Raw genomic sequence first — 27,132 nt, 5'->3', positions numbered from 1 at the left:
ACAGCTCTCCTGCTTCAGGACATAAACCACTAACTTCCTGGAGCTAGGAAGAAACTTCCATCATCATGGGCACGTTAGTATAGAACTGACAATTATGGTGTGGGGGGAGAGGAGGTTGGACCTTTCTGTACAGCATATGGAGCTGGCTGGCCACTGTCAGAATACTGGACTAGATGGACCATATATACATGATCCTATCTTACAATTCCTTGGTTCTAATAGGCCACTAACTCATTTAATATACTATAGGCCAGCACTTTTGATCACTACTGCCTAGGACTGGATTTGAATTGGGAACCAAAGGGTAAAAGGCTCCATATACCACGGACAAGCCACTGAGTCAATCAGTCCTCCATTGCAATACTTCCTTGACAAACAGCAAATACTGGCAAAGGCACAGGCTCTGTTTATCTCCCCAAGCTTTTGCATCCTTATTGCACGGATATTGCATCTTATGATCCTGAACCGCTGACTTCTTGCATGTTCTGAAACACGGGCTTTGAGGCTGCTGGTGGGCAGAGCACTGAACAGATGCACTTAATGCTTTGGAAAGGAAACTGAAATGTAATCTACTTCAAATTTCTGTCTCTCACTCTAAGATGGAGTAGCCCCGGGAAGACTGTAGGGTTTATTTAGACAGTTTGCTGAGATATTGTGCATGGAAGGCACTATTATAAATAAGCATTGTACAGTAGATTATCATTGAATGACTCAGTGTTGGAGACCTCTTCACACCGGCACTTACTGGAACTGAAGGTGAGTTCAACCCAAACAGAAAGAAAGACATTTCCATCCAGAATAAGGGCTGGTATCATGTTTCTAGAAGAAACATGTTTTCGAAGGGTAAAGGGTTCATCTCCAGCATGCATCAGGCAAATATCATTCTGGGTGTATTAACCGGAGACAGGAGGTCATTGCTCTGCTCTGTTCAGCTCTGATGAGGCCTCAGCTGGAATACTGTGTTCAGTATTGGCGCCACACTAAGCAAGACATGGATGGATTGGAGAGAATCCAGAGGAAAGCAACAAAATTATAAAAAGGTTCAGAAAACATGATTGTTGAGGAAAGACTTAAAAACTGGGTATGTTCAGTCTTCAGGAAAAAAAGGGGGGGGGGAACTTGATAACAGTCTTCAAATATGTTAAGGACTGTTATAGAGAAGATGGTGATCAATTGTTCCCCTTATCCACAGAAGGTAGGACAAATAATAGCTGGCTTACAGGAGATTTATCTTAGATATTAGGATAAACTTTCTAACTATAAGGATAGTTAAGCACTGGAATAGGTTACCAATACAGGTTGTAGAATCCTCATCACTGGAAGCTTTTAAGAACAGGTTAGACAAATACTTTTCAGGATGGTCTAGGCTTACCTGGTCCTACCTCAGCGGGATAGACTAGACTGCCTCTTGCAGTCCCTTATAGCCCTACATTTCTATCACTCTATGTTCCATATACCCCAAACCCCTTCCCAAGTCACATCTCTAAGATTATTTCTGTCTCAAGCAAAGGCAGCCTAAAGAGACAATCTCCAGAACTTTGAGACAAAATTGCTAAGAACTAGAGTGAGCCGCTGGCTTTTCATGCTTGGCTAATTTAGAATAAACAAGTGGAAGACAATACAACTCTCTGAGACTGTTGTTCCATAAACAGCTCCTACAAACTCCGAACTGTACTTTCTGAAACATGCATAATGTTTCCGGGACTCTTATTACCTACTTCATGATCAAATGACTCTGTAAACCAAGGGAAGGGAAGCCAACCATTCTGGTATAGCTTTGCTCAGAACTGTAAGAATATTTTATAAGGAAAGAGATCCAAGGGTTGTCCAGCCATACTGAAGAGCACAATGAAAAATACTTTGTAGTTTCTGTGTGCTGCTGAGAGCCTTCAAGATGGTATTGAGTCTGACTGGAGAAGCGGTGCTCATTCGTGCATTTATTCATGCATTCACTCATTCATTCATGCATCCGATGAAGTGAGCTGTAGCTCACGAAAGCTTATGCTCAAATAAATTGGTTAGTCTCTAAGGTGCCACAAGTCCTCCTTTTCTTGGTGCTCATTCTGAAGCCAATAAATGAATACCTAGGATCCCTATGTAGTCCCTCAAACTGATGCCACTACTGCTGGGAATGACTTGGCTTCCGGTGAAAATGCCCTCTGCCACTAACCATGACCACATGGATTGAGATTTCCATGGTCAGGGAGCAGACATAATGCAACAGCCTGGAGGTGCTGACAGGGAACTTATATCGGACCAAGATTTTAAAATGTTCAGAGTTTATAGCTCTAATTGCTATCTCACCTGTGCCTGTTGCAGGATGCCCTGGTTCCCAACCAGTGGCCCTCTATACAGGAAGGAATCTCAAGAGATTTGCAAAGATGAGGCCATAATAAAGATATTGGCTCTTCAAGAAGAGCTGTTATGGAACCCATTACAAGTTTGTTGGAAAGAGTCCAGAGCTACTGTCCTATTACTCTGGGGATAATGGGTTCAGCTTCGTAAAACTCTCTTCATGCTGATTCCCCTCCCCCCACAAAAAATAAACTGCTTAGTGGCTGGAAACAAGAATGGGAAAACCAAGCAGTTCTTTTAAGCAATCGGTATTCACTAACTTGATACCATTTTCATTGTTACTAAACAGAGTGCTCATCCTACCTGACTGGTGAAACTAACATACCCATACTCGGGAGGACGTGTGTGGCAGAAGCAATAGAGTGATAGCACCATTTTAATGACCCAGGGATAAGTGCCTCTTGATGTCCTATGTTCTCATAATACAACTCTGGCTGGTAATAGGTTTAATCTGGAGAGATTTGGCCCCTTGACAGATGGTCTCCACAGAGAGTAAACAGAACTGGAGCACTTAAATACCACCACAGCCACTAATGATAGGATTATGGAGCGTGATAATGCAACAAAAAGGACTCTCAGCAGCTGCAGGGAGTGAAGACTCAGGGGAACAGAACCTATTACTCCATAACTAGAAGGGGGCACCCAAGTTTCAACTTCCTGATGTTGCTATGATGCATATTTTTTTTTAAACAGATGAAAAAGACCAGAACAACAGAAAAACCTGTTTTGACAGAAATAGTTTCCTCTGAGCCATCATTTACAGTCTAAAGGATTTGTGGTAATTGGATTTTAGAGCCACGTAGGCAGTTATCAGATCTGGTCATCTTGTCACTACCTCACATTGCAGATCATGTTGTCAACAAGCTGGGAGAGCTGGTGGGACATTCGAGGTGTGCGTGCACGTGCAGAGTGAGAGGGCATGGGTTCTCGCATGGGTTCATGTAAGAGAAATGACAGGTTTAAAAGGGTGTGTGCGCCTGAAACGGACATGAATTTAAAAACTATATTTCAGCTGCAGAAGGCTGCCTTGACAAAACCTCCTGACCCTATCCCATCCACTTTTCATCACACAAGTTTTAGTTCCACATAATTCTGTTTTGTTGTTGAAATTAAACACATCACACACACACACAAAACAACCCAGCAACAGAGGAATAACTGTTTGAAACTGTTGCCCCAAATGTCAAACACCACCCAGAACAAGGAACTCAGAAAGAGATTCCTCTATAGAATGACCTAGGCAGGGCAAGGACTTGTTATGCCCTATCAGTCAGGTCGAGGCACGATTGCTTCCTATTGGGCATTTATTCAGTTTCATCCAGCCTAGTTTTAAGTGTCCCTAGCAAGGACACATCCACTCCATGTGAGAGATTATTCCACAGCATAATAGATCACATTGTCAGGTATTTTTTTCTGGTTATTAAACCTTATTTCCCCCTTTATTTCATTTTATCGCTCCTAATTACATGCCTCTAAATAATTTCTCTTCTTCTTTAGTGTTTACCATCTTTAACTATCAGACCACTGCTTAAATACCAAAGTGATATCTACTTTAGAAATACCATAGACAGATCAGAGACAGATAGCTAAGCAATAAGCATAAAAAACAAAGCTATAAACTCTTGCAGTCCTTCCTTATAAATCATACCTTCCACTCCACTAATCATTTTTGTTACTCTTCTCTCAACTTCCTCCAGGGTCTCTCTCCCCATGTGTATTGACTTTTCCTCTTGTGGATGATGCTAGAGATCAAAGTAAGGGGAATGTTTCTCACTGATCAACACAGGGGAGAGGGGCAGGAGTAGGGTGTACATTTCCACTAATAGTAGAAGGGGTGTTACCCCCGCCGGATTAAAACATTCTAAAAAGGTTTAGGAATAAAAGGAGGTTTTATTCACACATCCCTGGGACTCATCCCCAGTCACTCTCCTAGCCAATCGATCCAGCTTTCACTGGGGGATCTGGGGCATGAGTGGTAGCTGCTACTGGTCTACACCATGAGTATCAGCTCAAATAGTTTGATCAAATCTAATCTCCCTGTAATTTAAACAGGAAGGAGTTCCCTCCCCCAAGCTAAGTAACTCAAATCAGGAATTGTCCAACAGACACGGAATTTAAGAGGCAGCAAGCTCAGCTATTGAAAATGGAGCGGGGCAGTCAGGTGGGAGGTCTCCTATTCTGTAGTTCCAATTAGGAGTCAGCTGACTGATGGGGTTTGAGTTGGGCTGCATTCAGTCCTTCTTGATGGAGGTTAGGGCCTGGAATCCTGGGCCTCATAGCAGGGGAAACCCGGTGGGAAGTCACCATGACCAAGTACATTGGGGTTTGCTCATGTTTATCTGTGACTGGTGATGTGAACTGAGGCACAGGCACCATATGAAGGGAAGACACAAAGTGGCCATGCATATTAACATGGTTAGGCACAAAAGCCTTCTTCATTGTGTCATTCCCCGCTGAGGGCAGCAGCTGAGTCAGGAGGGAGGATGGCATTCTCCAACTCATTCCAGTTCTTCATACTTGGGACTCATAAAGACTCCATATGGAGCTTAATATCAGCAAGGCCATGGGAGGCCAGGACTCATGGGGAAGCAAAGTTGGGCTGCATTCAGTCCTTCTTGATGGAGGTTAGGGCCTGGAATCCTGGGCCTCATGGCAGGGGAAACACGAGGGGAAAGTTCAAGAAGTCTCAGAGAATGCACTGTACAGGGAAATTGGGAGTGAGACTGATGAAGACAGCCAAAAGAAACTGTCTCTAAGTAGGGCAGTGGGGGGAAGGAGAGCACGAAGTGAGGAGAGGAGCAAAATCCACACAATAAACCAATCTGCTCCTCTCCCATCTGTTCATTCCCCTTTAAGACCTTGCTCTGAAAACTTACCCTGTAGGTGATAAACCCCACTGGCAGCCCCCCAATCAGAGCCCCTCCTGGTTCTCTTGGAGCATATATACAGGCAGTGTGACTGCCTTTTCTAAAAACTACCTGAGGCAAATCACTTTGCTTCAGCAAAGACAGTAACAGGAGGAGGGTCATGGAGACAACAAGAGCTTCACCAGAGCACAGGCCAAAAAGGTCATACAGCTCCCTTTGAAACTTTTGTGCAACCAGGTGAGTAGTGGGATCACTCCAGTAGCTGTAAATAAACCCAAGGCTTTCACTGTCCTCTGAACCATGAACATTTTTCCTCCAGAGACTAATTCCAAAAGGAACAACAACATGTAGACCCAGACTGCCCTGCATGCCTCATGTGTGGCCTGCTATCCAACAACATATTTTAACCCCACTTCTTGGGTTCAGGGTAAAAAAACAGGACTTTTCCTTTTGTTTTCTTGTTGCATGGGAGTTCTTGGCTTTCTTGGTACTGGGCTGGTACCTGTAGAGTCTGAGCTGATCCATACACTGGCAAAGGCATATTAGTGCCACTAAAAGCACCAGCATTAGTCCGACGTAGGAGTAACAAGATGACATTAAGGAAAAGAAAATACTGGCTGACAATCTGGGAAAGCTTTTAGCAGCGAGCTTCAATTTGGGAAGTGTCACAAACAGTGCTGAATGATACCCGAAAGAGTATTGGCAGCTACTGCCGTGTTTTGGACTCTTCAGCAGCCTCTGTGGGGAAGCTGTGACATCACGTCTACACCAATTGTGTAGTATGGAAGTGAAACGTGGGCATTGAGGAAGGCTGAAGGGCACCAGATTGACATTTTTGATTCTCGTAGTCTTCATCAGCTGCTCCATAATAAGCGACAAGACAACGTCAGGAATTGAACAATCACCTCCATCAGCGCTGGTTCAGTTTCAGCAACTTTCTTGATAAGGACATATCATTAGAATGGAAGACCATCAAATGACTGTCGATCACATGGGCATCAAAAGCTTTGGTGGCATGACAACATTGTTAGTGATTAACATAGACTGAATATACAACCGGACCCCTACCTTAAGCACTTTCCTAGAGATCGATCAAGTGCTTGATTTGCAATGATGAAGATAATGATGGGGTAAACGAGTTCCAACAAATTGGGAAGAGTCTCTCAAGAGAAATTGTGAAAGCCCATTTAATGGGACATTTAAAGATTGGACAACACTATAGGGAACAATCCTGCATTGGCTGAGAGGGATGGGCTTGTTGACCTAACAGGTCTTTTCCAACCCCAGCTTCTACTTCATATAGCATTTGCAAAGGACTGGATGGAAAAGTCAAACTTTGAGACCTAGAGATTTTCAGAAGGCCAGAGGGCAATGGAGTACAGCTCTATTTACAGTCCTGCACAGAACATACAGCTTTATGAGAAGGCAGCATGGCATATTGGATTGAGGCGAGGACCAGAAACTTGGAAGACCTGAATTCTAATCCTGGCTCTACCACTCTGGACACACATCCTTAGGCCAATCACTCAGTCCTTCTGCTTCAGTTTGGCCCTATGCAAAATGAGAGCAGTAATAACATATCTATTTCACAAGGAGAATGGGCGAATGTTTAACATAAGTAGCTAATGGGAGGATGAATCAGTTAATGTAAGTAGCCTGGTGAATGAGCCAGCACTACCAGACAACAACAAAACTGTCTCCAAATCAATTTGTTTCAAAGGGAAAAGCTACTGTCTTTCTTCTTCTAAGGTGCTGGCTCCAGCAGGTAAAGTTTCATAAAGGAGCTAGTTGTGGAGAGAAAAAAAATTGTTTATTTAAAAATATGTGTTTTGTTGTTTATGAAAGTTTTGCTCCAGGGCATGGATTATTTGGCAATAAATCCTTTTGTCTTCTATCCTAAGTAACAAACAATATTATTCTTATGAAAGAAAAATGTCAACATTACAGAGTAGAGTATCTCACACACACAGTATACAGACAACAATTCGCCTTGTTCTAAATGCCTACTACAGCCCAAAAGTTCAGCTAGAAGCACAGCCAAAGCCCTGGTTTGTCTCTGTCAAACACAAACCACAGCTACCCAAGAGCTCTTGCTTGGGATGAAGCTTTGTCATCACGCCCCACTTCTGAAACGTTAAGAGCAATGATACAATAGCAATAGGTCAGAACCAGCTGCTAAACTTTAATGCCTTCACTGCATAATTCTCAAATATTGGAACCAAATGCTGGTAATGACACAGAAAGCATGGAGGTAAACATGGCATTCTCTGCTCAGCCAGTCAATTCCTTGGGCTTGCTCTCACTTGCACAGAAGTGACAAGTCTATCCTAATTTTCTTTCAGTACAAGCATTAGCTTGGGTTTTACACACAACTCCAAGTGTCACATAAGACGAGATATGTTGCAACATATGATGAAGTTCCCTAGTTTATGGAAGGTAATATCCCACCTAAACCCGGGTATTCCATGCTAGAATTTCTTTCTGTAATGGCAGAGACAAAGAATGTGATAAGGAATTAGAATGTGCCACAATTTATACAGTGATTACAAAATGACAGTGGGTAGAATAGTTTAGCAGGGTACGTCTACACTGCACGCTCCTTACGGTGGCATGTAGGGTACCTAAGCTGCATGCCCCCCAACACAGTTATAAATAGCTGTGTAGATGGTGAGGCACTGCTTAGGCAAGAAGGGTAAAGACAGGCTTGAATCCTGTGGGTGCGTACCCTACACGGGGCTCTAAATACCCAAGTAGTGCCTCCCTTGTCTACATAACTATTTTTAGCAATGCAGCATTCTGCTGCCTCTCCACTGCCGGAGCCTTTCCCTGCCATGGGGAAAGTCTCTGGCATTGGGGAGGCAGCAGGGAAAAGCTCCAGCAGCTCCCTGCCACAGTGAAAGGCTCCGGCAGAGAGAGAGGCAGCAGAGAAAGGCTCCAGAAGCTCCCCCTGCTGCCAGAGCCTTTCCCTGATGCGTCCCCCAACCAGAGCCTTTCGCTGATGTGTGTAGCTACACACTGCAGTGTGGATGCAGCTTGCTTTTCACTGTGGCATGTAGTTACACATATCCTACACATCACCTCCAGTAGTATGCAGTGTAGACGTAACCACAGGTTCACAGATTTCAAGGCCAGAAGAGACCACTGTGATAATCTAGTCTGATCCCCTGTACAAAACAGGCCAGAAAACTTACCCAAAATTACTCCTAGAGCAGATCTTTAAGAAAAAAAACAGCTGATCTTGATTTAAAAATGGCCAGTGATGGAGAAATTGTTCCAATGGTTAGTTACCTTCAGTATTAAAAACTGATGTCTTGTTTCTAGTCTGAATTTGGCTAGCTTCAGTTTCCACGCACTGGATCATGTTATACCTTTGCCTGATAGACTGAAGCCCATTATCAAATATTTATTCCTCATGTAGGTACTTATTGACTGTGATCAAATCGCTTCTTAATCTTCTCTTTGTTAAGGTAAGCAGATTTAGTTCCTTGAATCTCTCACTATAAGGCACAGCTTCCAATGCTTTATAATCATTCTTATGGCTCTTCTCTGAACACTCTCCAATTTTTGACATCAGAACTGGAGAAGGTATTCCAGGAGCTATTGTATCAGTGCCAAATACAGAGGTAAAATAACCCCTCTACTCCTACTTGAGATTCCCTTGTTTATGCATCCCAGGATCGCATTAGCCCTTTTGGGCACAGTGTCAAACGGGGAGCTCATGTTCCCACCACAACCCCCACATCTTTGTCAGAGTCACTGCTTCCCAGGATAGAGTACTCCAACCTGTAAAGTATGGCCTACATTCTTTGTTCCTAGATGAATATATTTACGTTTAGCTGTATTAAAATGCATATTGCTTACCTGTGCCCAGCTTACCAAGCAATCCAAATCACTCTCTATCAGTGACTTGTCCTCTTTGTTATTTAACACTCCCTCAATTTTTGTGTCATCTGTAAACTTTATCAGTGATGATTTTATATTTTCTTCCAGGTCATTGATAAAATGTTAAATAGCATAGGGTCAAGAACTAATTCCTGAGGGCCCCACTAGAAGCACACCCACTTGCTGATGATTCTCTGTTTACAATTACATTTTGAGACCTATCAGTTAACCAGATTTTAATCTATTTAATGTGTGCCATGCTAATTTTATTTCATTCTAGTTTTTAATCAAAATGTTGTTCAATATCAAGTCAACCACCTTGCCAAAGTCCAAGTAAATCATATCAACACTGTTACCTTTATCAACCAATTTTAGAATCTCATCAAAAACAGATATCAAGTTAGTTTGACACGAACTATTTTCTATAAACCCATGTTGATTGGCATTAATTATATTATCCTCCTTTAATTCTTTATTAATCAAGTCCTGTATCAGCTTCTTTATTATCTTGCCTGGAATTGATGTCCGATAGACAAGCCTAAATTACCCAGGTCATCTCATTTACCTTTTTAAATAGTCCTAAACTACATGGAATTCAGGGTAATTTAAAACATCTTACATTTCTATAACACCTTTCATCCCAAAGTGCTTCATAGGCGACACACACAGACAATGACCTGCAGCCACCCAATAAATGAAGGGCAGCAGCCAACCTGAGCACAGCATACTGCACAGAATAGGAAGAGGGGAAATTCTGGGTAAGACAGGAGGGCAAATCCCTACTTCTGTATCACAACATTGCCATGGTATCCAGCCAGATCAGACAGGCCTTCAGCTTGTAAGGTCTCATCAGAAAGAGCCTCGCATTACCAGTACAAACAGCATTTGCAAGATGATTCATGGACATGGAACATTTCAACAATAAGGTGATGGCTCTAGACCAGTGTGAATATACCCGGGAACCTGCATGGACAGAACCTTGGCCATCCAATCGAAGCTTTCTGTTCACATGGTCTTTATAGAAGACGTTTTAGAAACGCAGAGTTGGCAGCTACCTGGACAATCGCTGCAGAAGCTGTGTTTCATTCCAAATAAGCTCTCCGCTGCTGTACAGTTAGTACTACACTGCACTCTACACAACACTCAAGGGAAAGACAGCAGTCCTTTGGGATTCATTCCATTATCAGCCTTTTATCCAGCTCCCTCAAAAACACGTAAGTATCAGGATCAAAGCTTTCAAGTCCATTCTCTCTACATTTGTTTGAGCCAATAACAGGACTGTTGGGCATAAAGCCAATTATAATATGACATAGCAACAATTCCTCCAGTGCTACTGAGCTTTTGCTGACCAGTCAAGAGGAAAATTACTAGGGCCATCAGGGAAACAGCAGGACCCTCTTGATCAAGGCCACCCCGGCCAATGTCTTTTTGGTTTCACAGAACGGTCATAAGAAGTGGCATCTTCTGAGAGCTCAGAGAGGAAATCCAAGGAAAAGACATTAAGATGGCATTTGAGACATATGCCCTCAGCTTAAAGCTGCAGCTCACATACCCTCTACTGCTGACCTTCAGTGACATTTGGATGAAGCAAATACTTCAGCATATGATGGGAAGTAAACCAAGTCACTTAACCCAAAGGTAACTTTGGGTACTTGAGGGTTAGAGAGAGCTTTCGATAAGAAGGTGGATGGAAAACACCCAGTGAGAGGAGACAACAGAGAAAAATCTGCAGATTGCAATACACACATTTCCTTGAAATGACAGCTGCTTACAGCACAAGCCAATGAAAAATAAAACGCATGTGTCTTCTTACCAGGTAACCTTCAGTCTTCTTCTGACACCACTTCAGCAGTGCATTCCTCTTGGAACCACCATACTCTCGGGCCAGGGCTGCTAATGGGTCCTTTCTCTCCACGCTAATTGGGGGAGGAGAAGGAAGTAAATTTGATTTAACCAGCTCCTCTCTTTCACTTTTGACATTACATGCACATAATAAACCAGGGTAGCACAATACATTCTCAGTGGGAGAATGCAAACAACTTATATGGAATATCTTTTCAGGCAGCTGTAATATGTGTTTAGCTCTGAGACACAAATTAGTTTGGGATCACTGGATACAAATGGAAACAAAGCCTATGATAAAAATGTATTTGGGAAGCACTCAGTAAAACATATCTAAAGGAATGCATATCTTTGATCTACTTTTTCTACAGCTGCAATCATCATCCTTCACTCCCTTTTCACCTCCCTCTTCAGACATCAAAAGGCAAATTTTCAACAAACCTCTATCAATGCACCTCTAAAACTGGGGCTTTAGCGTAAACCATGGATAGAAGTTACCTAATTATTCTGGAGCAGCAAGCTCATTCCCAACTAGGGTGACCAGACAGCAAATGTGAAAAATCGGAACAGGGAGGTGGGGGGGTAATATGAGCCTATATAAGAAAACAACCCAAAAACTGGAACTGTCCCTACAAAATCAGGTTTCAGAGTAGCAGCCAAGTTAGTCTGTATTCGCAAAAAGAAAAGGAGGACTTGTGGCACCTTAGAGACTAACACATTTATTTGAGCATAAGCTTTCGTGAGCTACAGCTCACTTCATCGGATGCATTCAGTGGACAAAAATGGGGACATCTGGTCACGCTATTCCCAACTGGAGAATACCACTGCAGAATAAAAGTCTTAATTAAAATGGGAAAATCTGCAGGCATTTTTCTGCACTGGTGCTAGCTACCGTGGAAACTGTACTACCGACAAGACAAAGGCACAGAGCAGGGTCAAAACACCTGCACTTGTCTGCCCTAAAAGCTTCCACTATTAATAGCACTTGCAGAAAAATGTATGCATTTTTCCAGTGCACATGTACAATATGGGCCAGAATTAATACTTTGGTTTCCTCTCATATCTCAAACTCTCTCATTAGATTTTATTTATAGCTACAACCAAAGCTGCACCACAACAATAGTGCCTGACCACTGACTGGTGCTTGTACCAATACTGGTATATAACGGTGAGTGCCCCTGGGGACTCCTGTTCCTTAACAATGAACATCACTGCTAGTCCTCAGTTTGTCATCCCTACCCACTTCCTGTATGGGAGCTCCACAGAGACTGGGAACCACTGAATTAAACAGCCATCAGTTTGCCAACTAAAATGGTGGCTCAGGCCAGTGGATTGCATTTTTCACTGAGTTGGTACCTGAGTTTGCTGGGGGGTCTCAGGCTGCTTGGGCTGGAGGTCAGCATCCTGCTGCTGAAGGCCATTGAGGGGGGTTTGCTCAGAGACTCCAGGGAAGGGCTCTTGCGGAGGTAATGGTCTGGTTTCAGGTCCTCACTCCTCCCTTTTAGAAGGTCTGTGGGAACAGAAAAAGCCATCAGTCTCTGGGCCTGAGGAATCTGATTAATCACTGCCCTACCAAGCAGCACACAACAATATGTAGCTTGTTGCTTTGATTCTAAACAAACATACTCCGTTGTTCATTAAACGGACATGGGGTTAGGAAACCTTGAACAAACTAGAGGTGACTGTAACAAGCAAGGACTTTGATGATTTCAACAGTACACGCTGCTTAGCTTCCTGTGATTGATAGTCCCGCTGGGGAGCGGGGGCCTCAGGTGAATGAAGGGAAATACCAAAATCTACCATCTTAAAGGTTCAAAAGTTGATCCCTAGACATGGTCACTAGACGACTGAAGGGACCAGCTCACTGTCAGACTCTTTTTGTTAACCTGCCATTAACAGGACTGGAAATGAGACAAGCCTTTCGCCTCTAGGCTGCTGGTTCAAATCCAGCCCAGGGTGGCAGCAACACCCACTAGTAACTACCCAATGGCTGGCATCATGCCTGAAATGAATTTGGCAAGTTACTTGCAGACAAGTGTCCATATCACAAAGGCTAACATCACATCACAGCAGAGAGCACTAATGCAACTCCATGGTGACAGTCTCTGCAGAGAGGCAAACGCTTAAATGGGGCACAAAGACTGACTCCTCTCTCTCTAGACATCAAGCATGAGGCACGTTGTACTGGGGAGCAGTACAGGGAAAGCTTACACAATGGCTGCTGTACTGTACCTCTTCTGTGTACAAAGTGAGACTAACTTACCAGCACTAAATTCACAGAGAGCTTAAATCTAGCTTTAGAGATGGATGATCTGGGTTCAGCATAACTGCTTTCCCTGTCTCTTGTCCCTTCTACCCATATTTATTAATAAATTAACAACTGTACAGTGTCCACTCATTCTCCCCTCAACTTCAGACTAACTGAAACCAATTCCCCAGGCCCACTGGGTGCCCCAAGAGGCAGAAACAAGACCCCATTTGTTGCGCTGCATTGTACTTCTGGAATTTCCACCTCCTGAGGATGGAACTTCCAGAAACAGAACCACAGCCAGTCAGGTATTCCAATGCCCCCAAGTCATTGGTCAAAGGACAGCTTGCAAGGGGGGAGGAGGGGTTTCAGGTGCTGGGTCAGTAGGGGGCAGCCTATCAGTTGGGGTTGTAGAGATTCAGAGGGAAAGACTTTACATTTTCTCATTGAAAATGGGAAATAATGATGCAAGTCATTAATCCTTGCTCTGCGGAGGTCTTGAAACTCCTATTACTCTATCAAAGCTCATTAGCAAAGCTAGACAAACAGCATGGAGTCCAGAGCCTAATCTTTTGTTGTTACAGTAAACAGTTCCCCTGATAAATATCTGCCAGGGCAGGAGTGAGGTGGATCGTTACTGGCGATTTACACTTGCGGTCTCCCACTTTGCAACCAAAGTATTTATCTCCTCAATTAAGGTAATGGGTCTTTTACACAGAAGAAAGCTATAAGCCTCTCCAATAAGGAACTGTGTACATGGGGCAACTGACTGGCATAGCTTTACCGTAACAGCAAAGCAAACTTTATTCTGGGATAGAGCGTTCACACAGGGAGTCAGTTGGTCATAGCTATAGCAGAATAGCTTCTTCCATGATAGTTGATCAGTTTGTGTGGACAAGCCCTGTGCCTTGCTGGGAGAAGATCAACAGAAATAGGAGTCAGAGGGAAGGGAGTATTTGAAGTACAGCACCAAGAACACCGAGCTTTTGAAGAAGGGGCCAACATTCACTCCAGCCACCCGCATTACCACATGTCCATTTCCTCCACCACTACTCTCTCTGATTTCTCTCTACTATGTCCCACTCTGCATGGTTGGGGAGTCACTCAAGTGGTTGAGTATTGCCCAGTCTCACCCTGAGAATTACTTTTGTGATCTTTCAGTCTCATCTTAAAATGTTCCTTTCCTCTTTGGGTTCTACTTGACTCATTCTCAAGTGCTCTGCGATACAGTGGCTAGAGAATGCTGAGTTGCATCAGCAGAGTGGCCAGGATCTGAGAACTAACAGGCAATACAAACACTAATGTTTAAATGAGGTCATAGGAAAGAAAGCCACACTGAGAGTTAAAGCTGAGGCTCACCCTGTTGTGCCTAAGCATGGCAAAACCTCAGCTCAGCTCAAACCTTTTCCTGGAACAACAAGCAATACGAGCGTTGCCAAAGCGTATAAAAGACGGGCCCCTTGGGTGTACATCAGTGGTGGCTGTAGTACAGTGTGCATCATCACCTCAGCACGACAGGCCAAGTCACTGACAGTGTAACCTTGGCAAGAGTTCACACTGAAGTTGCCGAGAGACCCCTCTCATCCACACCGAGCTGAGTGTTTTTAGAAGCAGCATTTCAGCATGCACTAGCTGTGCCTGAAATCCTCTGACCTATACTGAGCAAGCTCCCAGCAGATTCCTCTTCTCATGACACTGCAGCCTGGAGGTGTTACCTTTGTTGTTTGAAGGCAACACATTACATAAAGCTGCTGTTGCGTCTTTGGTCAGGTTCCCATCATGAATTCCATGTGTTCTCTCCTTCTGCCCGTCCAGCTCCTGCTGTATTCTCATGACAGCTCAGCTCTCATTTGATGCCACTGGCTTGGAGATGGCTCAGAGAGTAAATCATCTGTCCTGCAGGGTGCCAGCAGTCACCTTCCCCCAGGGCTTTCTGGCTTTGAGGAGGGAAGCAATGGCTTTTGGGTGCTTTGGGAGTGGTCAGCTGTCAACTGCCCCACTCAAGAAATTTCAGCTCAAATGGACATTTTAAAGGAGCAACCACCAGTTTATAAAATACAGTGGCTAGCTATGGAAGGGGAATGCATTTACTTTCAAGGACTGGTGTTTAGTTTTAGTATAACTGGTTGAGGTTAAAGTGAACTTCTGTAATGATGAGCAGCAGGTAAACCCCCCAGGCAAGACATTTTCTAGAAAATGAAACACAGTTGATGTAACTTTAAGGAAAAATCGGTTCCTTCCATTGGTATCGTATCTTCTGCCCTCTAGTCCACTGCATGGCAGGAGAAACCAGCAGGAAGAACAGAGCTCTGAAGTTAACTTGTGCTGCCATATTCCTTGTAACCAGGCTTGTTGTTCAGCTACAGTATTTGTACATCTTTGAATTGTGAATGTGGAATCTTAACTGGGTATTTGAAGAGTCTGAAAATGAAGACAGGGCTCTAGTTTCTCTCTGTGGGTAGGTCTACACAACAACTAGACACCTGTGGCTGGCCTGTGGCAGCCGACTCAGGCTTGTGGGTCTCAGGCTGTGGAGCTGATTCATCACTGGGCAGCTAAGTTCCCTCTAAACTGTGCAGCCACACAGTAGCCTATTAAGAGCCACACAGGCGCTCAGGGTTGCTGCGGGGAAAGATTCCTCTCCCCCAGCCCTGGACCCAAACCAGCCCCAGCACGCCCTGCTGCAGCCCCTGGCCCAGACCTGGACCTGCTGTGACCGTGAGAGAGGCACCCCTCCCCTGGCCCCAACCCAGCCTGGACCTGCTGCGGCCGGAGGAGACGTGCCCCTCCCCTGACCCCAACCCAGCCCTGGACCTGCCATGGTCGGGGGAGAGGCGCCCCTCCCCCAGCCCCAGCCTGGACCTGCTGTGGCTGGGGTAGAGGCATCTATCCCGCAGGCCCAGCCCTGGAGCTGCTGCGGGGAGAGGGAGCTGGGGAGAGTTCCCTCTCCCCGCTGCAGCCTGCACCTGAAACCCCTCATCCCCGGCCCCACCCCAGAGCCTGCACCCTCACCCCACCCACCCACCCCAGCCCTCTGCCCCAGCCCTGAGCTCCCTCCCACACTCTGAAGCCCTTGGCCCCACCCCCGCCCCGCCACATGAATTTTGTTGTGTGCACCAATATGGAGGTGATATATGGAGGTGATGTATGACACATCACTTCCATATTGGTGCACATAACAAAATTAATTCTGCACCTGGATGGGAAAAATTAGATGGAACATGGCTGTGCAGACTTCTGGGCTCAGGCTGGAGCCAGAGCTGTTGGACCCTGTGACGTGGCAGGGCTCCAGAGCTCAGACTCCAAGTCCACACAGCAATGAAACAGCCCTGCAGCCCGAGCCCCATAAGCCCAAGTCGGCTGGCACGGGCCAGCTGCAGGTATCTAGTTGCTGTGTAGACACACTCCTAGAGCTAACTGAGTACTATTGCAGAAAATCAGCTTACCAGTGAAAGGGCAGAAATCAGGTTTCCACTCCTCAAAGAACATTTCAGTATCACAGCGATGTTGGACTAGATGGTCATAATGGTCCCTTCTATCCTTAAAAATCTATTAATCTATGGCTATTGCTACAGATCCTGCCGCAACACCTCCAGTCAGGAGTAGACAATCAAGACAAGGGGCTCTAGTGAAGGAATCAAAAGTAAATACTGGTGGAAAAGAATATTAAGTGACAGGAGAACAAAAACAAGAGCACGAAATAACAATTGCATCTCCTGAGAACTGTGGAAATTGATTCTGTTTAGAGCCCAGATGTGATTGCTCTTTAAATAGCTGCATCTGGATCTGAAACCTATTTTTAAACAAACAAACCAACCAACCTCCAAAGGGCATGCTCTGGATTTCTCCCAAATCCGTACATGCTTCACAAAATGCAATTATCTCCAGTTTCACTGGCTGGATTATGAAGGTGCCAGAGATGTTTTGGGGTGAAGAGGGCAGGTTTGTGTTGGCATGACATACCATTTTCCCCCATAGGCTATAATCCACATGGGAGTGAAACAGCTAAGTGAACTTGATAAGATCTTTCAAATGTTCAGACATTTTGAAGATCTTGTCTATTTCATTTTGTTGCACATACCAAGTGGAAGATAGCCCAGTGGCGTGGGGAAGGACAGAGAAGAGCTGTGCTGATGGAGGGGAGGCAAAAAGGAGCCTCTTATATTCTTTGTGCATTTACTGTGATTTACCTGCAAGGGGAAGGTCTGGAAGGTCTGTGAGTTTGTCGACTCCTTTGCTGAGCAGGTTTGCATTACTGTAAGCAGTATGCCTCTGTGAAACAAGCAAGCATAGACAAATTCATCAGGAAATGTTACCGTTAGATAAATGGCCAATCAAGGAGAGGAAGAGGCCTCACTCACTCACTGTTGAAACAGAGTAGGAGAATGAGAGGTATTCTGCTCTATTCAGCATTTTATACCATGCTCCTCACTGTAGTACCTGAGCACCTTCCAGCAGTGGATTAAGCACTGTGACTAACATCTGTCATGAGTTCTTTGTTCTCTCATCCTCTCCCCAGGAGGAGAAATGTGCCGTGGAGTGTCTTGTTTTGGCAGGGTGTCTTATTTTTTATTTAATATAAATATACCTGTTGCCATGTGTTTATAGTAGAGAAGGCAAGGTCAAAGAAATGTGCCTTGCACTTGGAGTACAAAGTGGTAAGGTCTGGGATGGACCTTGGTTCCTGTGGGAGCTCATTCCACAATCTCAGACTGCCCTGGGAGAAAGTTCTGTCTCCTGGATGATGAGGTGTCTGGAGGATACCTACTTCTACCTGAGCTTGGTGGGTGGTCCTTCAATCATCTGGCCATTCAAAATTAAAGTAAAGTAGAGGATCCAGGGAAATTACTTTTCAGTTAGTGATATATTTGGCTTCCAAACATTTGCAGCCTCTGTGGGTGTGGCTACAAAGCACTTTGGAGCCCACACCCAAGCGAGTCAGGGTCGACAGATTCAGGCTAGCAGGGCTCGCAGTAGCGCTCTAAAAATAGCTGCAGAGATAGTGGTTTGAAGTTGCAGCTCGGGCTCTGAAGCACCCCTCCCTCTCCCTAGGCTTCAGAGGGACCACTGCCTTCACACCACTGTCTCTGCAGCTATTTTTAGAGCACTACCGCAAGTCCTGCTAGCCTGAATCGGTTGACCCTGGCTGGGAGGCTTGCTCTCACAGGCTCCAAAATGCTGTGTCGACAGACCCTTCTTTTCAAAGATTTTTCTTTTGGTAATCAAGTGTCAGAGATAATTTGGTGCTGCAGACCCAAAGTGACAGCATCTGCTGCTCCCAGCCCCTCCTCCTTCACCTCCAACTTGATGAACCAGACACAAAAGGGCTCCTTTTTCACTTGCAGGCCTGCTGCCAGCTTTCAGAACTGCCCACTTAGCTTGGCATTGATAGAAGCTGCCAGAACACCTGTTTAATTCCACTCTTAATTTCCTTTCTTGACTCTGCAAAGGAAACACATTCTCATGCTCACTAAGTACTTTTTCAGGCTTCAGCCAGGCTTCCGATCACAGCTCCAACAGCTCCAATGCTGACAGCCATCCAGACAAGCCTTCTCCTGCCCTCTTTGCTAGGAAGTGGGCCAGGGATTTAGACCCCAATTCCAGAAAGTGCCAAGAACATTCAAATTCCAGTTTAGTCACTGGGAATTGAGGGTGCTCAGCATCTTTCAGCAATGGGCCTTTAGAACTGCCTGCTTTCAGGGTTGGTTTCTAGGGGCACTTAGGCATTTACCATCCTGCATCTTAGCTGCCCTTCTCTCACTTTGTTGCTGTCCTTATTCATAGTAAGACAAAAACTTTAATAGACTTTAGAATCTGAAGGAATGGTCAAATCCTGAAGTCCTTACTCAGTCTTTTAACAGACGCTACAGGTGCTCAGCACCTCTCAGCTCTGGCATGGACAGTTTAGTTCGGACCTTTTCTCACAGATCAAAGACACTGCCACCCTCTGAAAACTTCACTCTTCTAATGGAAGTAGCCAAGATATGTATCGAGATTCAGGGAATTGAAGGGTTGTTGCAGTTCAGAGTCCAGTGAAACTGAGAAACAAAAGACATCTAAAAGACAGCTCAAGAAAAGGAGGACTCTAACTCACCATATGACCCAACTATAGTATCTATCTGGTACACATCTGTCCAGTATGTGTAAATAAATCAGCTCCCTCAGTGGAATCATTGGGAGTTCTCAGAGCTTCTTCATGATGAGTTTAGATTCTCACATCCTTGCTGCTCTCTCTTCTTAGCCCACACAAATACAAAATACAGGCTGAATAACATCTGTTGTTATGCAAAGGTTATCAAACCTCATGCTTCCTGGTGCAAGAAAATCAGTACGGGGTCAGGAAGGAATTCCCATTTTTCTTCCACATGCACAACATTATATAATTGGCCAGACACATAATGGGGAGTGGATTTCACCTTTCTCCGAAGCATTAGGCATAGGTCTCCTGCTAGAGGTTGGATATTGAAAGAGACGGACCTATTTGATGTTGCAGAGCTTACATTCCTGAGTTTCTAGACACATGAATCTCAAGCTAAGACCAACAGAAAGAGAGAGACAGAGACCAATAGATAGACAGAGAGAGGGAAGGGGAGAGGGATTACTTGTATAAATTTAGCCCCCTTTTTTTTTTTTACTGGGTCATGATTCCCAGTAAACATATCCCTGCTGGGTCAACCTAGAAGACCATCTCAGTTTCTTTCTGTTTTTTTACATAATCACCAGCAGGGCCGGATGACATAAAATAAACTCCAATTTCCTGAGAAATGGCTGCAGGCAGAAAGGAGGGAAGAGGATCTATGTCAGTTAGTCAAAGCACTCCAGTATGTGAGACATAGGCCTTGATTTCTTTGTGGCTGTGTTTGCAGGAGACCTGCCAGTATTCAAGCCTGGTGCCTAATTTAACCTTGCATAGTCTGCCGTTTATTCCATCACTGCTACAAGCCTGAACCAAGAACTTTGCCATTACTGTATATAATTGATTCCATTTAACTAATTTTTGCTCTCATATATATTTTCTTTCCTTTTATGAGTAAACCTTTATATTTTAGATTCTAAAGGATTGGCAACAGTGGGTAAGTTCTGATTTATATAATGACCTGGGTCTGGGGCTTGGTCCTTTGGGATCGGGAGAACCTTTTTTTCTTTTACTGGGGTATTGGTTTTCATAATCATTCGTCCCCATAATGAATGGCACTGGTGGTGATACTGGAAAACTGGAGTGTCTAAGGGAATTGCTTGTATGACTTATGGTTAGCCAGTGGGGTAAAACCAAAGTCCTCTCTGTCTGGCTGGTTTGGTTTGCCTTAGAAGTGGAGAAACCCCAGCCTTGGGCTGTAACTGCCCTGCTCTAAGCAATTTGTCCTGAATTGATACTCTCAGAAGTGTCCTGCCAGAGGCAGCATCATTACAAGTAGGTACACAATACCAGGCCTTATCCAATTCTCAGGGGCACATTCCATCTCTTCTTGGGCTGAGCAAAGCTGATGGACTTCAACTGGTTGGTAAAGGTGGGGCTAATAGGCTTGAGGTGGATAATTATTTTATACTTGTTCTGCAGTCACACCTCAGTAAAGAGCCAGTTCTTAAAGTCATCTCTACAAGCACCCACTAGAGGTCTCTAAATGCTTTACATGCTCCCAGGAGAGCTTTCAGGAATATTTCTGTGCCTAGAACAATGACTGGCCAAAGAGGTCCAAAAAGGCAAATGATGCAAGTGCACAGATAGCATATAGTGATAGAGGCTAGTGATAATATGGTAGGCATGCTACCACCAAAATCAGTGAAATGCCACTGTGTCTGCTTTCCCACCATTCCCAGAGGCAGTATTTCTGGTAATGTTACATCACAGCACTGAAAGTTACCAACAGAATGTTAACTGGCTGATGCAGTGACATCAGACGCATCACATTCCAGAAGAGTTGCATTCTGGGAGAAAATCAAAACATAGCAACCATCATCAGCCCTCAATAGCCACAGGCTGATTTGATATCTTGGGGCATACTTCCTCAGGAACATTTACCATCTCTCTTCTCACACTACCCTTCCCTAACACACATGCTAAATACCTTCCTGAGTTTGAGGTTCATCTTAACTCACTTTAAATGATCAAAACCTACTTTCCTGGTCAATGCTGATTAAAGTTCTGAAGTGGATTCCAAAGAGTTCACACCCACCCACTGGGACGTTCAGCCAGGAGATAAAACGGGAGCTCACTTTGATCTCTGTACCCTATTAGAACTCCAGCATTTGATCTTCCACAGAAAATAAGCACATGTATTTCCCCTTTCCCTGGCTACAGCCACATGCATGGTGATGTGCTGAAGCCACGTCATGGTGTAGCAAGCCATGCAACCACCCAGCCCAATTCCGGTACCTGCATGGGGGAGACGGCGGCTGCTGGGGCTGTCCTCACCGGAATTCCACTCAGAGGGCTCCTTGGGACCTTGTGAACTGTGATACTCTGCCCAGTGCTCCCTGCAAGGAGGGAAGGAAACATTTATATTTTAGACCAGTCTGAAAGAAGAGGTCATGATGTTCTTTTCCCGATCCTCTCCCACCACTCATGTCTGAACAAGGACCTGATGGCATTCAATCCATTTCTATGTACTTTAGCATCAGTTGGAGAAAACCTTAGAAAAGAGATAACTCGGGGAAGGGAGTATGATAGACGTCTACAAAAATCATGATTGGTGTGGGGAGAGTGAATAGGGAATTGTTATTTCTCCATTCACATAACACAAGAATCAAGTCACCCAATTAAATTAATAGGCAGCTGGTTTAAAACAAACGTAAGAAAGTACTACTTCACACAATGCACAGTCAACCAGGGGATGTTGTGAAGGCCAAAAGTGTAACTGCGTTAAAAAAAGAATTAGATAAGTTCATGGAGGATGGTCCGTCAATGGCTATAAGACAAAATGGTCAAGGGCGCTACCGCATGTGCCGGGCGTCCTTAAAACTCCAACTGCCAGAAACTGGGACTGGACAACAGGGGATGAATCACTCAAAATTATCCTGTTCTGTTCATTCCCTCTGAAGCAGCTGGCACTGTTGGAAGACAGGATACTGGGCTAGATGGACCATTAGTCTGACCCAGTCTGGCAGTTCTTATGTTCTGTAGCACTGCAAAAACCAATATCCACTGGGATGCAAGATGAGGCAGCGGATGTCACAAGAATTAGCTGCTTGCCAGCTGAAGTTTAACTATTTGAAATTTTAATGAAAAAAAGAAAACTACTCCTATCCCAGAGTGCAGGACAGGAGTACCTGAGCATCCCAAGTCAAATGACTTGATGAGTGACTTGACAGTAGCTGCAGACTCTGAGGGAGTGGGTGATGCCCTGCTGACATAGACTCCTTGCCAGCGGTTGGTGGTATCTGCTTCTACAGAATTCACCTCCTCAGTTGTCAGCCTGAACAGTAGAAACCAGAACAAAGTCAGAGGCAACAGGAAGCACAAGAAAATATTCACTCTACAGAAAGCAACTTCTGAAGGCACAAGTCCCGTCTCCTGTAAGGCCCCCATCATGTACTCTCCCATTACAATAATGCTTAGGCTCTTTTCTTCTTCAAAGCACACAGCAATAAGCCTCACAACCCACCCTAGGAGGTCAAGAAATATCATCCCCATTCACAGGTAAGGAATCCAAGGTACAGAGAAGTTGTGACTTGCCCTGGGTCACAGTAAGTCAGTGACGAAGTTGGAATTTCCGGACATTCAGTCCTGTGTTGAAAGCTCTATACTCATGACTACCTTTCTCGAGTCCTCATATCCTCACCTATAGATGCTAATTTTGGGTCCTTCCCATATGGAAAGGATATCAGGCTGTTGTGGCCTAGCAACTGCCTAGCAACCTCCATGTCTGGTGGGCTTCATAGGCCTTAAAGACCCAGGACTGAACTCCCCCTGCGCCCTTCTGAAAAACCTTCAACAAATATGTCCTCTTCTGTCTTGTTCACCCCCACGATCCCAACGTACATCCAAAGATACCATTCCCCGAAATGTTGCCAATTAACTAGTCCTCTTTCAAACTAGCAACATAATGGAGTGGCGGATATGGAACTCGATTAATAAAGAATTAAAGGAGTGTTATATAATTAATGGCAATCAACATGCATTATGGGAAATAGATGTCTTTTTTGATGAGATTATAAGTTTGGTTCATAAAGGTAAAAGTGTTGATGTAATACTACACATACTTCTGTAAGGCATGTGACTTTGTACCAGACAATATTTTAATTAAGAAACCAGAATAAAACAAAATCACCATTAAATGTATTAAAACCTGGCTGATATGTCTCAAAAATGTAATTGTAAATTGGGAATCATCCTCAAGTAGGTATGTTTCTAGAGAGGTCCCGTGCGGATCCCGTGGCCCTATACTATTTGACACTTTTACGAATGACCTCACAGAAAACAAAATCATTACTGACAAAGCTTGCAGATGACACAAAGACAGAGAGAATGGTCAATAATGAAGAGGACAGGTCAGAGATATAGAGCAATCTGGATCACTTGGTAAGCTGGTACTTACAGGATGGAGGAACTCTATCCTGAAAAGCAGTGACTCTGAGAAAGACTTGGCAATCATGGTCAATAATCAGCTGAACATGAGCTACCAGTGCAATGCTGTGGCTAAAAGGAAAAATGTGATCCGTGGAAATATAAACAGGGGAATATTAAGTAGGAGTTAAGAGGTTATTTTACCTCTGTTTGCGCCACAGGTGTGACTGCTACTGGAAAATTGTGTTCTGTTCTAGTGTCCACAATTCAAAAGGATGTTGATAAACTGGAGAGGGTTCAGAGAATAGCCAAGAGAATGATTAAAGTGCCTTATAGTGAGACACTCAAGGAACTCAATCTACTTATCTTATCAAAGAGAAGGTTACAGGTTGATTTGTTCATCTACATGGGGTACAGAAATATGACAATAGAAGGCTCTTCAGTCTAGCAGACACAGTTATAACAAGATCCAATGGTTGGAAGTTAAAGCTAGACAGACGAGAAAGGCATAATTTTTCCTTTTTTTGTTTTTTAAACAGTGGGGGTAACTGCCTATTGGAACAACCTATCAATGGCTGTGATAGAGTCTCTATCACTGTAGATTTTAAACCAAGACTGGATGTTTTTCTAAAAGATACGCTTCAGTTCAACCACAGCTATTGGACTTGAAACAGAAATTAATCCAAGGAAGTCCTATGGTTTGTGTTATGCAGGAGGCCAAACTAGATGATAAAAATAGCCTCTTCTGGTTTTATAATCTATTCATCTAATTGGGGGTTGCCCAGGAGCTGACTATACATTCTTGGCAGCCCCACCCCCCAGACCAGCTTTGACCTCAGACAACTAACTTATATTTTAGCAAAGCTGGCTGAGAGGGTTGAGGCCAGTTATTTACAAACAGAGTCTCTATTATATTGTTTTCATGATTTACTAGCTGTTGAATCTAAGCAGACTGATCTGCAGGTCCCAGGGCACCACTGCTTCCCCCATTGAAGAAACGGCCTGGCAATAGAGAGCTATGCAAACAAGAAAAGAGCTATGAATTCAGCACAAGAATGGAGCCAGAACTCCCTGGAGAAAGTGCCTACAGGGCTGCACGATTCCTGCTGGGCTAAAAATAGGGGTCAATCTTTTTATTTTATTTTCCTTTTGGCATCAGAGTTGTTTCTACAAAATGCAAGGGAGTTAGGGGGTGTCAATGAATGACACCAAAAAGAATGATTCATGCTTCTATTTCTGGCCATGCTCAAGGAGGTGCTGTCTGTAAGCAGACACTGGCTACTTCTTTGCTAATTCATTCAGGCTTCCTGTGAGCCAGGAGGAGCCTGCGGAGGCAGATGGCTTGAGAAAAGCCATTTCATTCCATTTTCCAACTAATCCAAGGAGGAGGAAAGGAAAAGCTGGATGAGATTCACTGAGCTCTGAGAGATCCAGTGTTTTGATGATTAGCCCTAAATGCTCTCCCACCCCCAGGCTCCTCATGGCTTCATTAAACACCACCACCAAGTCAACAGCAGCATCTGGACTTCATTTGTAAGAAAACACAAAGGCTAAAAGGAGTCCTGCAGCTAATGAAACATGGGGGAAAGCATGGACTTCCGCTGAAGGATGCCTAGTAGGAATGGGTCAACCAACCATTTCAATACATTTCTCTGTAAGGAAATAATGAACGAGACCATTATGCAGTGCCTGCATGATCTCCAAGGTAGAAAGAGAACGTAAGGTTTGTGCAGTTTGTGTACACAGCTCTGGGCAAGTTAATAAAGCTTGAGGGTAAAGCCAAGCCAAGGGTATGGCTCAGTGAGCCAAAGCCCCATCTGAGCTATGGGAGCTTGCTGTAGATTCTACCCAGAGGAAAAAGGAAACATATGAAGTGATGAACACATGTTAAGGGGTGAGGGCCATCAGCAGGAGAGCCCTAGTGGCTTGCCTAAGCCTTATCTCATGGATCGGGATGCAAGTCAGAGCAGGGCTAAAGTTCTCATTCACTAGCTCACCTCAGGGGATCTTCTGGTTGCATAAACATTTCCAGAATGAGATTAAATATGAAATACATTATCCCAAGGCTCATATCCCAGGAAGTTTGCTGAGACATCACACCTCAGATACACTATCATTTCAACTGGGTAAATGCTGAGACACTAATATCTAAGCTGCCACCTGGCCTGATTTTGTTTGAACACTTTCTGTGATCTTAGCCTCTAAACATGCCCTGAAATAAGTTTCTGGGATGACTAAATATCACCATGCTGAGATGGTGAGGTCTCCCCAGCTGGAAATCTCACCATGGTGATATTTTCGTACTTGGGACTGACTTTCTCTTACCACGTCACCCAGGCCATCCTGGTTTGACTTGCTCACTGCTTTTCAGTTTTGAAAACAAAATTAATAAAGGGGGGGGAGAGAAAGAGAGAGACAGGCTCCTATAATCTCTTATTCAGTATGGAGAGGTCATTTCCTCCCTCTGATTAGTTTATGATGTCAGCGTCAATCCCTCACTTGTTACATTTTCAAAAAGCACCTTTGTGCTTTCTCCCACACTCCCCTCCTGCTTGGAAAGAGCTCTGTATAAACACCCACAAAGACACTTCATTGCCCTTCTTCAGATCCCTCCTCAAAACTCCCGTTTCCAGGGATGTCTACAATTATTAGGCTGTTGGTGTGCAGAGACCATTGCCTAGCATGCTGACCAATACTGTCTCATTGTTTCCTTGTACTCCCCCATCCGCCTGTATCCATCTTGTCTTACACTTCGACTGTAGCATCTTTGGGGCAGGGATTGTGTTTTTGTTCAGTGTTTGTGCAGGGCCTAGCACAATGGGGTCCTGATCCCTGTCTGGGACTGCTAGGCGAAACAGTAATATAAATAATAATACTCCAAACCGTAGTTGGCAAACAGAAATCACAGACTTTTCAAGCCTTTAAGTTTAAGGAGGTAGAAGTGCAACTCACAAGAGCAAACGAATTCAGAAAGATGGCATGAGAACATGACCCAGCATGATTAATGCCAAGCCATAGCTTAAGAGCCAAACAACAACCCCCAGAGCACAACATTCATTTACAAAAGACTGGTTGGATAGTCTGAGCCATATTAACTAAGCTCTTGCACAGAGAGGAGGAAATTTAAACAAAATGCAACCTACTGCTATTGCATTGCTTGAAAACATGGGATGAAATGTTATACACAGTTATCACCGCTGGAGTGCAGCAGCTCCAGAAGGAAGCCAGAGCTATTCAGCTGTGGGGGAGTTAGAACATGAGCAGTTTTACATCACTTCACTTGATTCCCCAGGAGGATGAGATAGTTGAAGCATTAGAGGAAAGCTCACTGGCAACAGCTGATCACTGTCTTTGTTCTTCAGGTCTGGATTACACAAATAACAGCGAGTCAGAAAGGTGCCAACCTTGCTGTGGCTAGTGTGTTGATTATGGGA

The 27,132-nt window shown here is 44.3% G+C and overlaps 1 protein-coding gene across 2 annotated transcripts in view; it reads right to left on the bottom strand.

Annotated features, from left to right (window-relative positions):
- The window catches only part of SPECC1 (sperm antigen with calponin homology and coiled-coil domains 1), a 153,446-nt gene that overhangs the window by 31,380 nt on the left and 94,934 nt on the right, over positions 1 to 27,132 (bottom strand). For both annotated transcript variants that reach the window (XM_084650573.1, XM_084650574.1), the window contains 5 exons: positions 22,462 to 22,607; positions 21,569 to 21,669; positions 17,385 to 17,466; positions 12,303 to 12,456; positions 10,918 to 11,020 (listed from right to left, as the gene is read on the bottom strand). In XM_084650573.1, the coding sequence (XP_084506699.1) occupies positions 10,918 to 11,020; positions 12,303 to 12,456; positions 17,385 to 17,466; positions 21,569 to 21,669; positions 22,462 to 22,607 (586 nt within the window). The remainder of the gene's footprint in view (positions 1 to 10,917; positions 11,021 to 12,302; positions 12,457 to 17,384; positions 17,467 to 21,568; positions 21,670 to 22,461; positions 22,608 to 27,132) is intronic.

The sequence above is a fragment of the Lepidochelys olivacea genome (assembly GCF_965140295.1).
Source record: "Lepidochelys olivacea isolate rLepOli2 genome assembly, chromosome: 17".
NCBI classification, from domain to species: Eukaryota; Metazoa; Chordata; order Testudines; family Cheloniidae; genus Lepidochelys; species Lepidochelys olivacea.
Note: the sequence above shows the minus strand (reverse complement) of the source record. Positions and strands in the feature narration are given on the sequence as shown.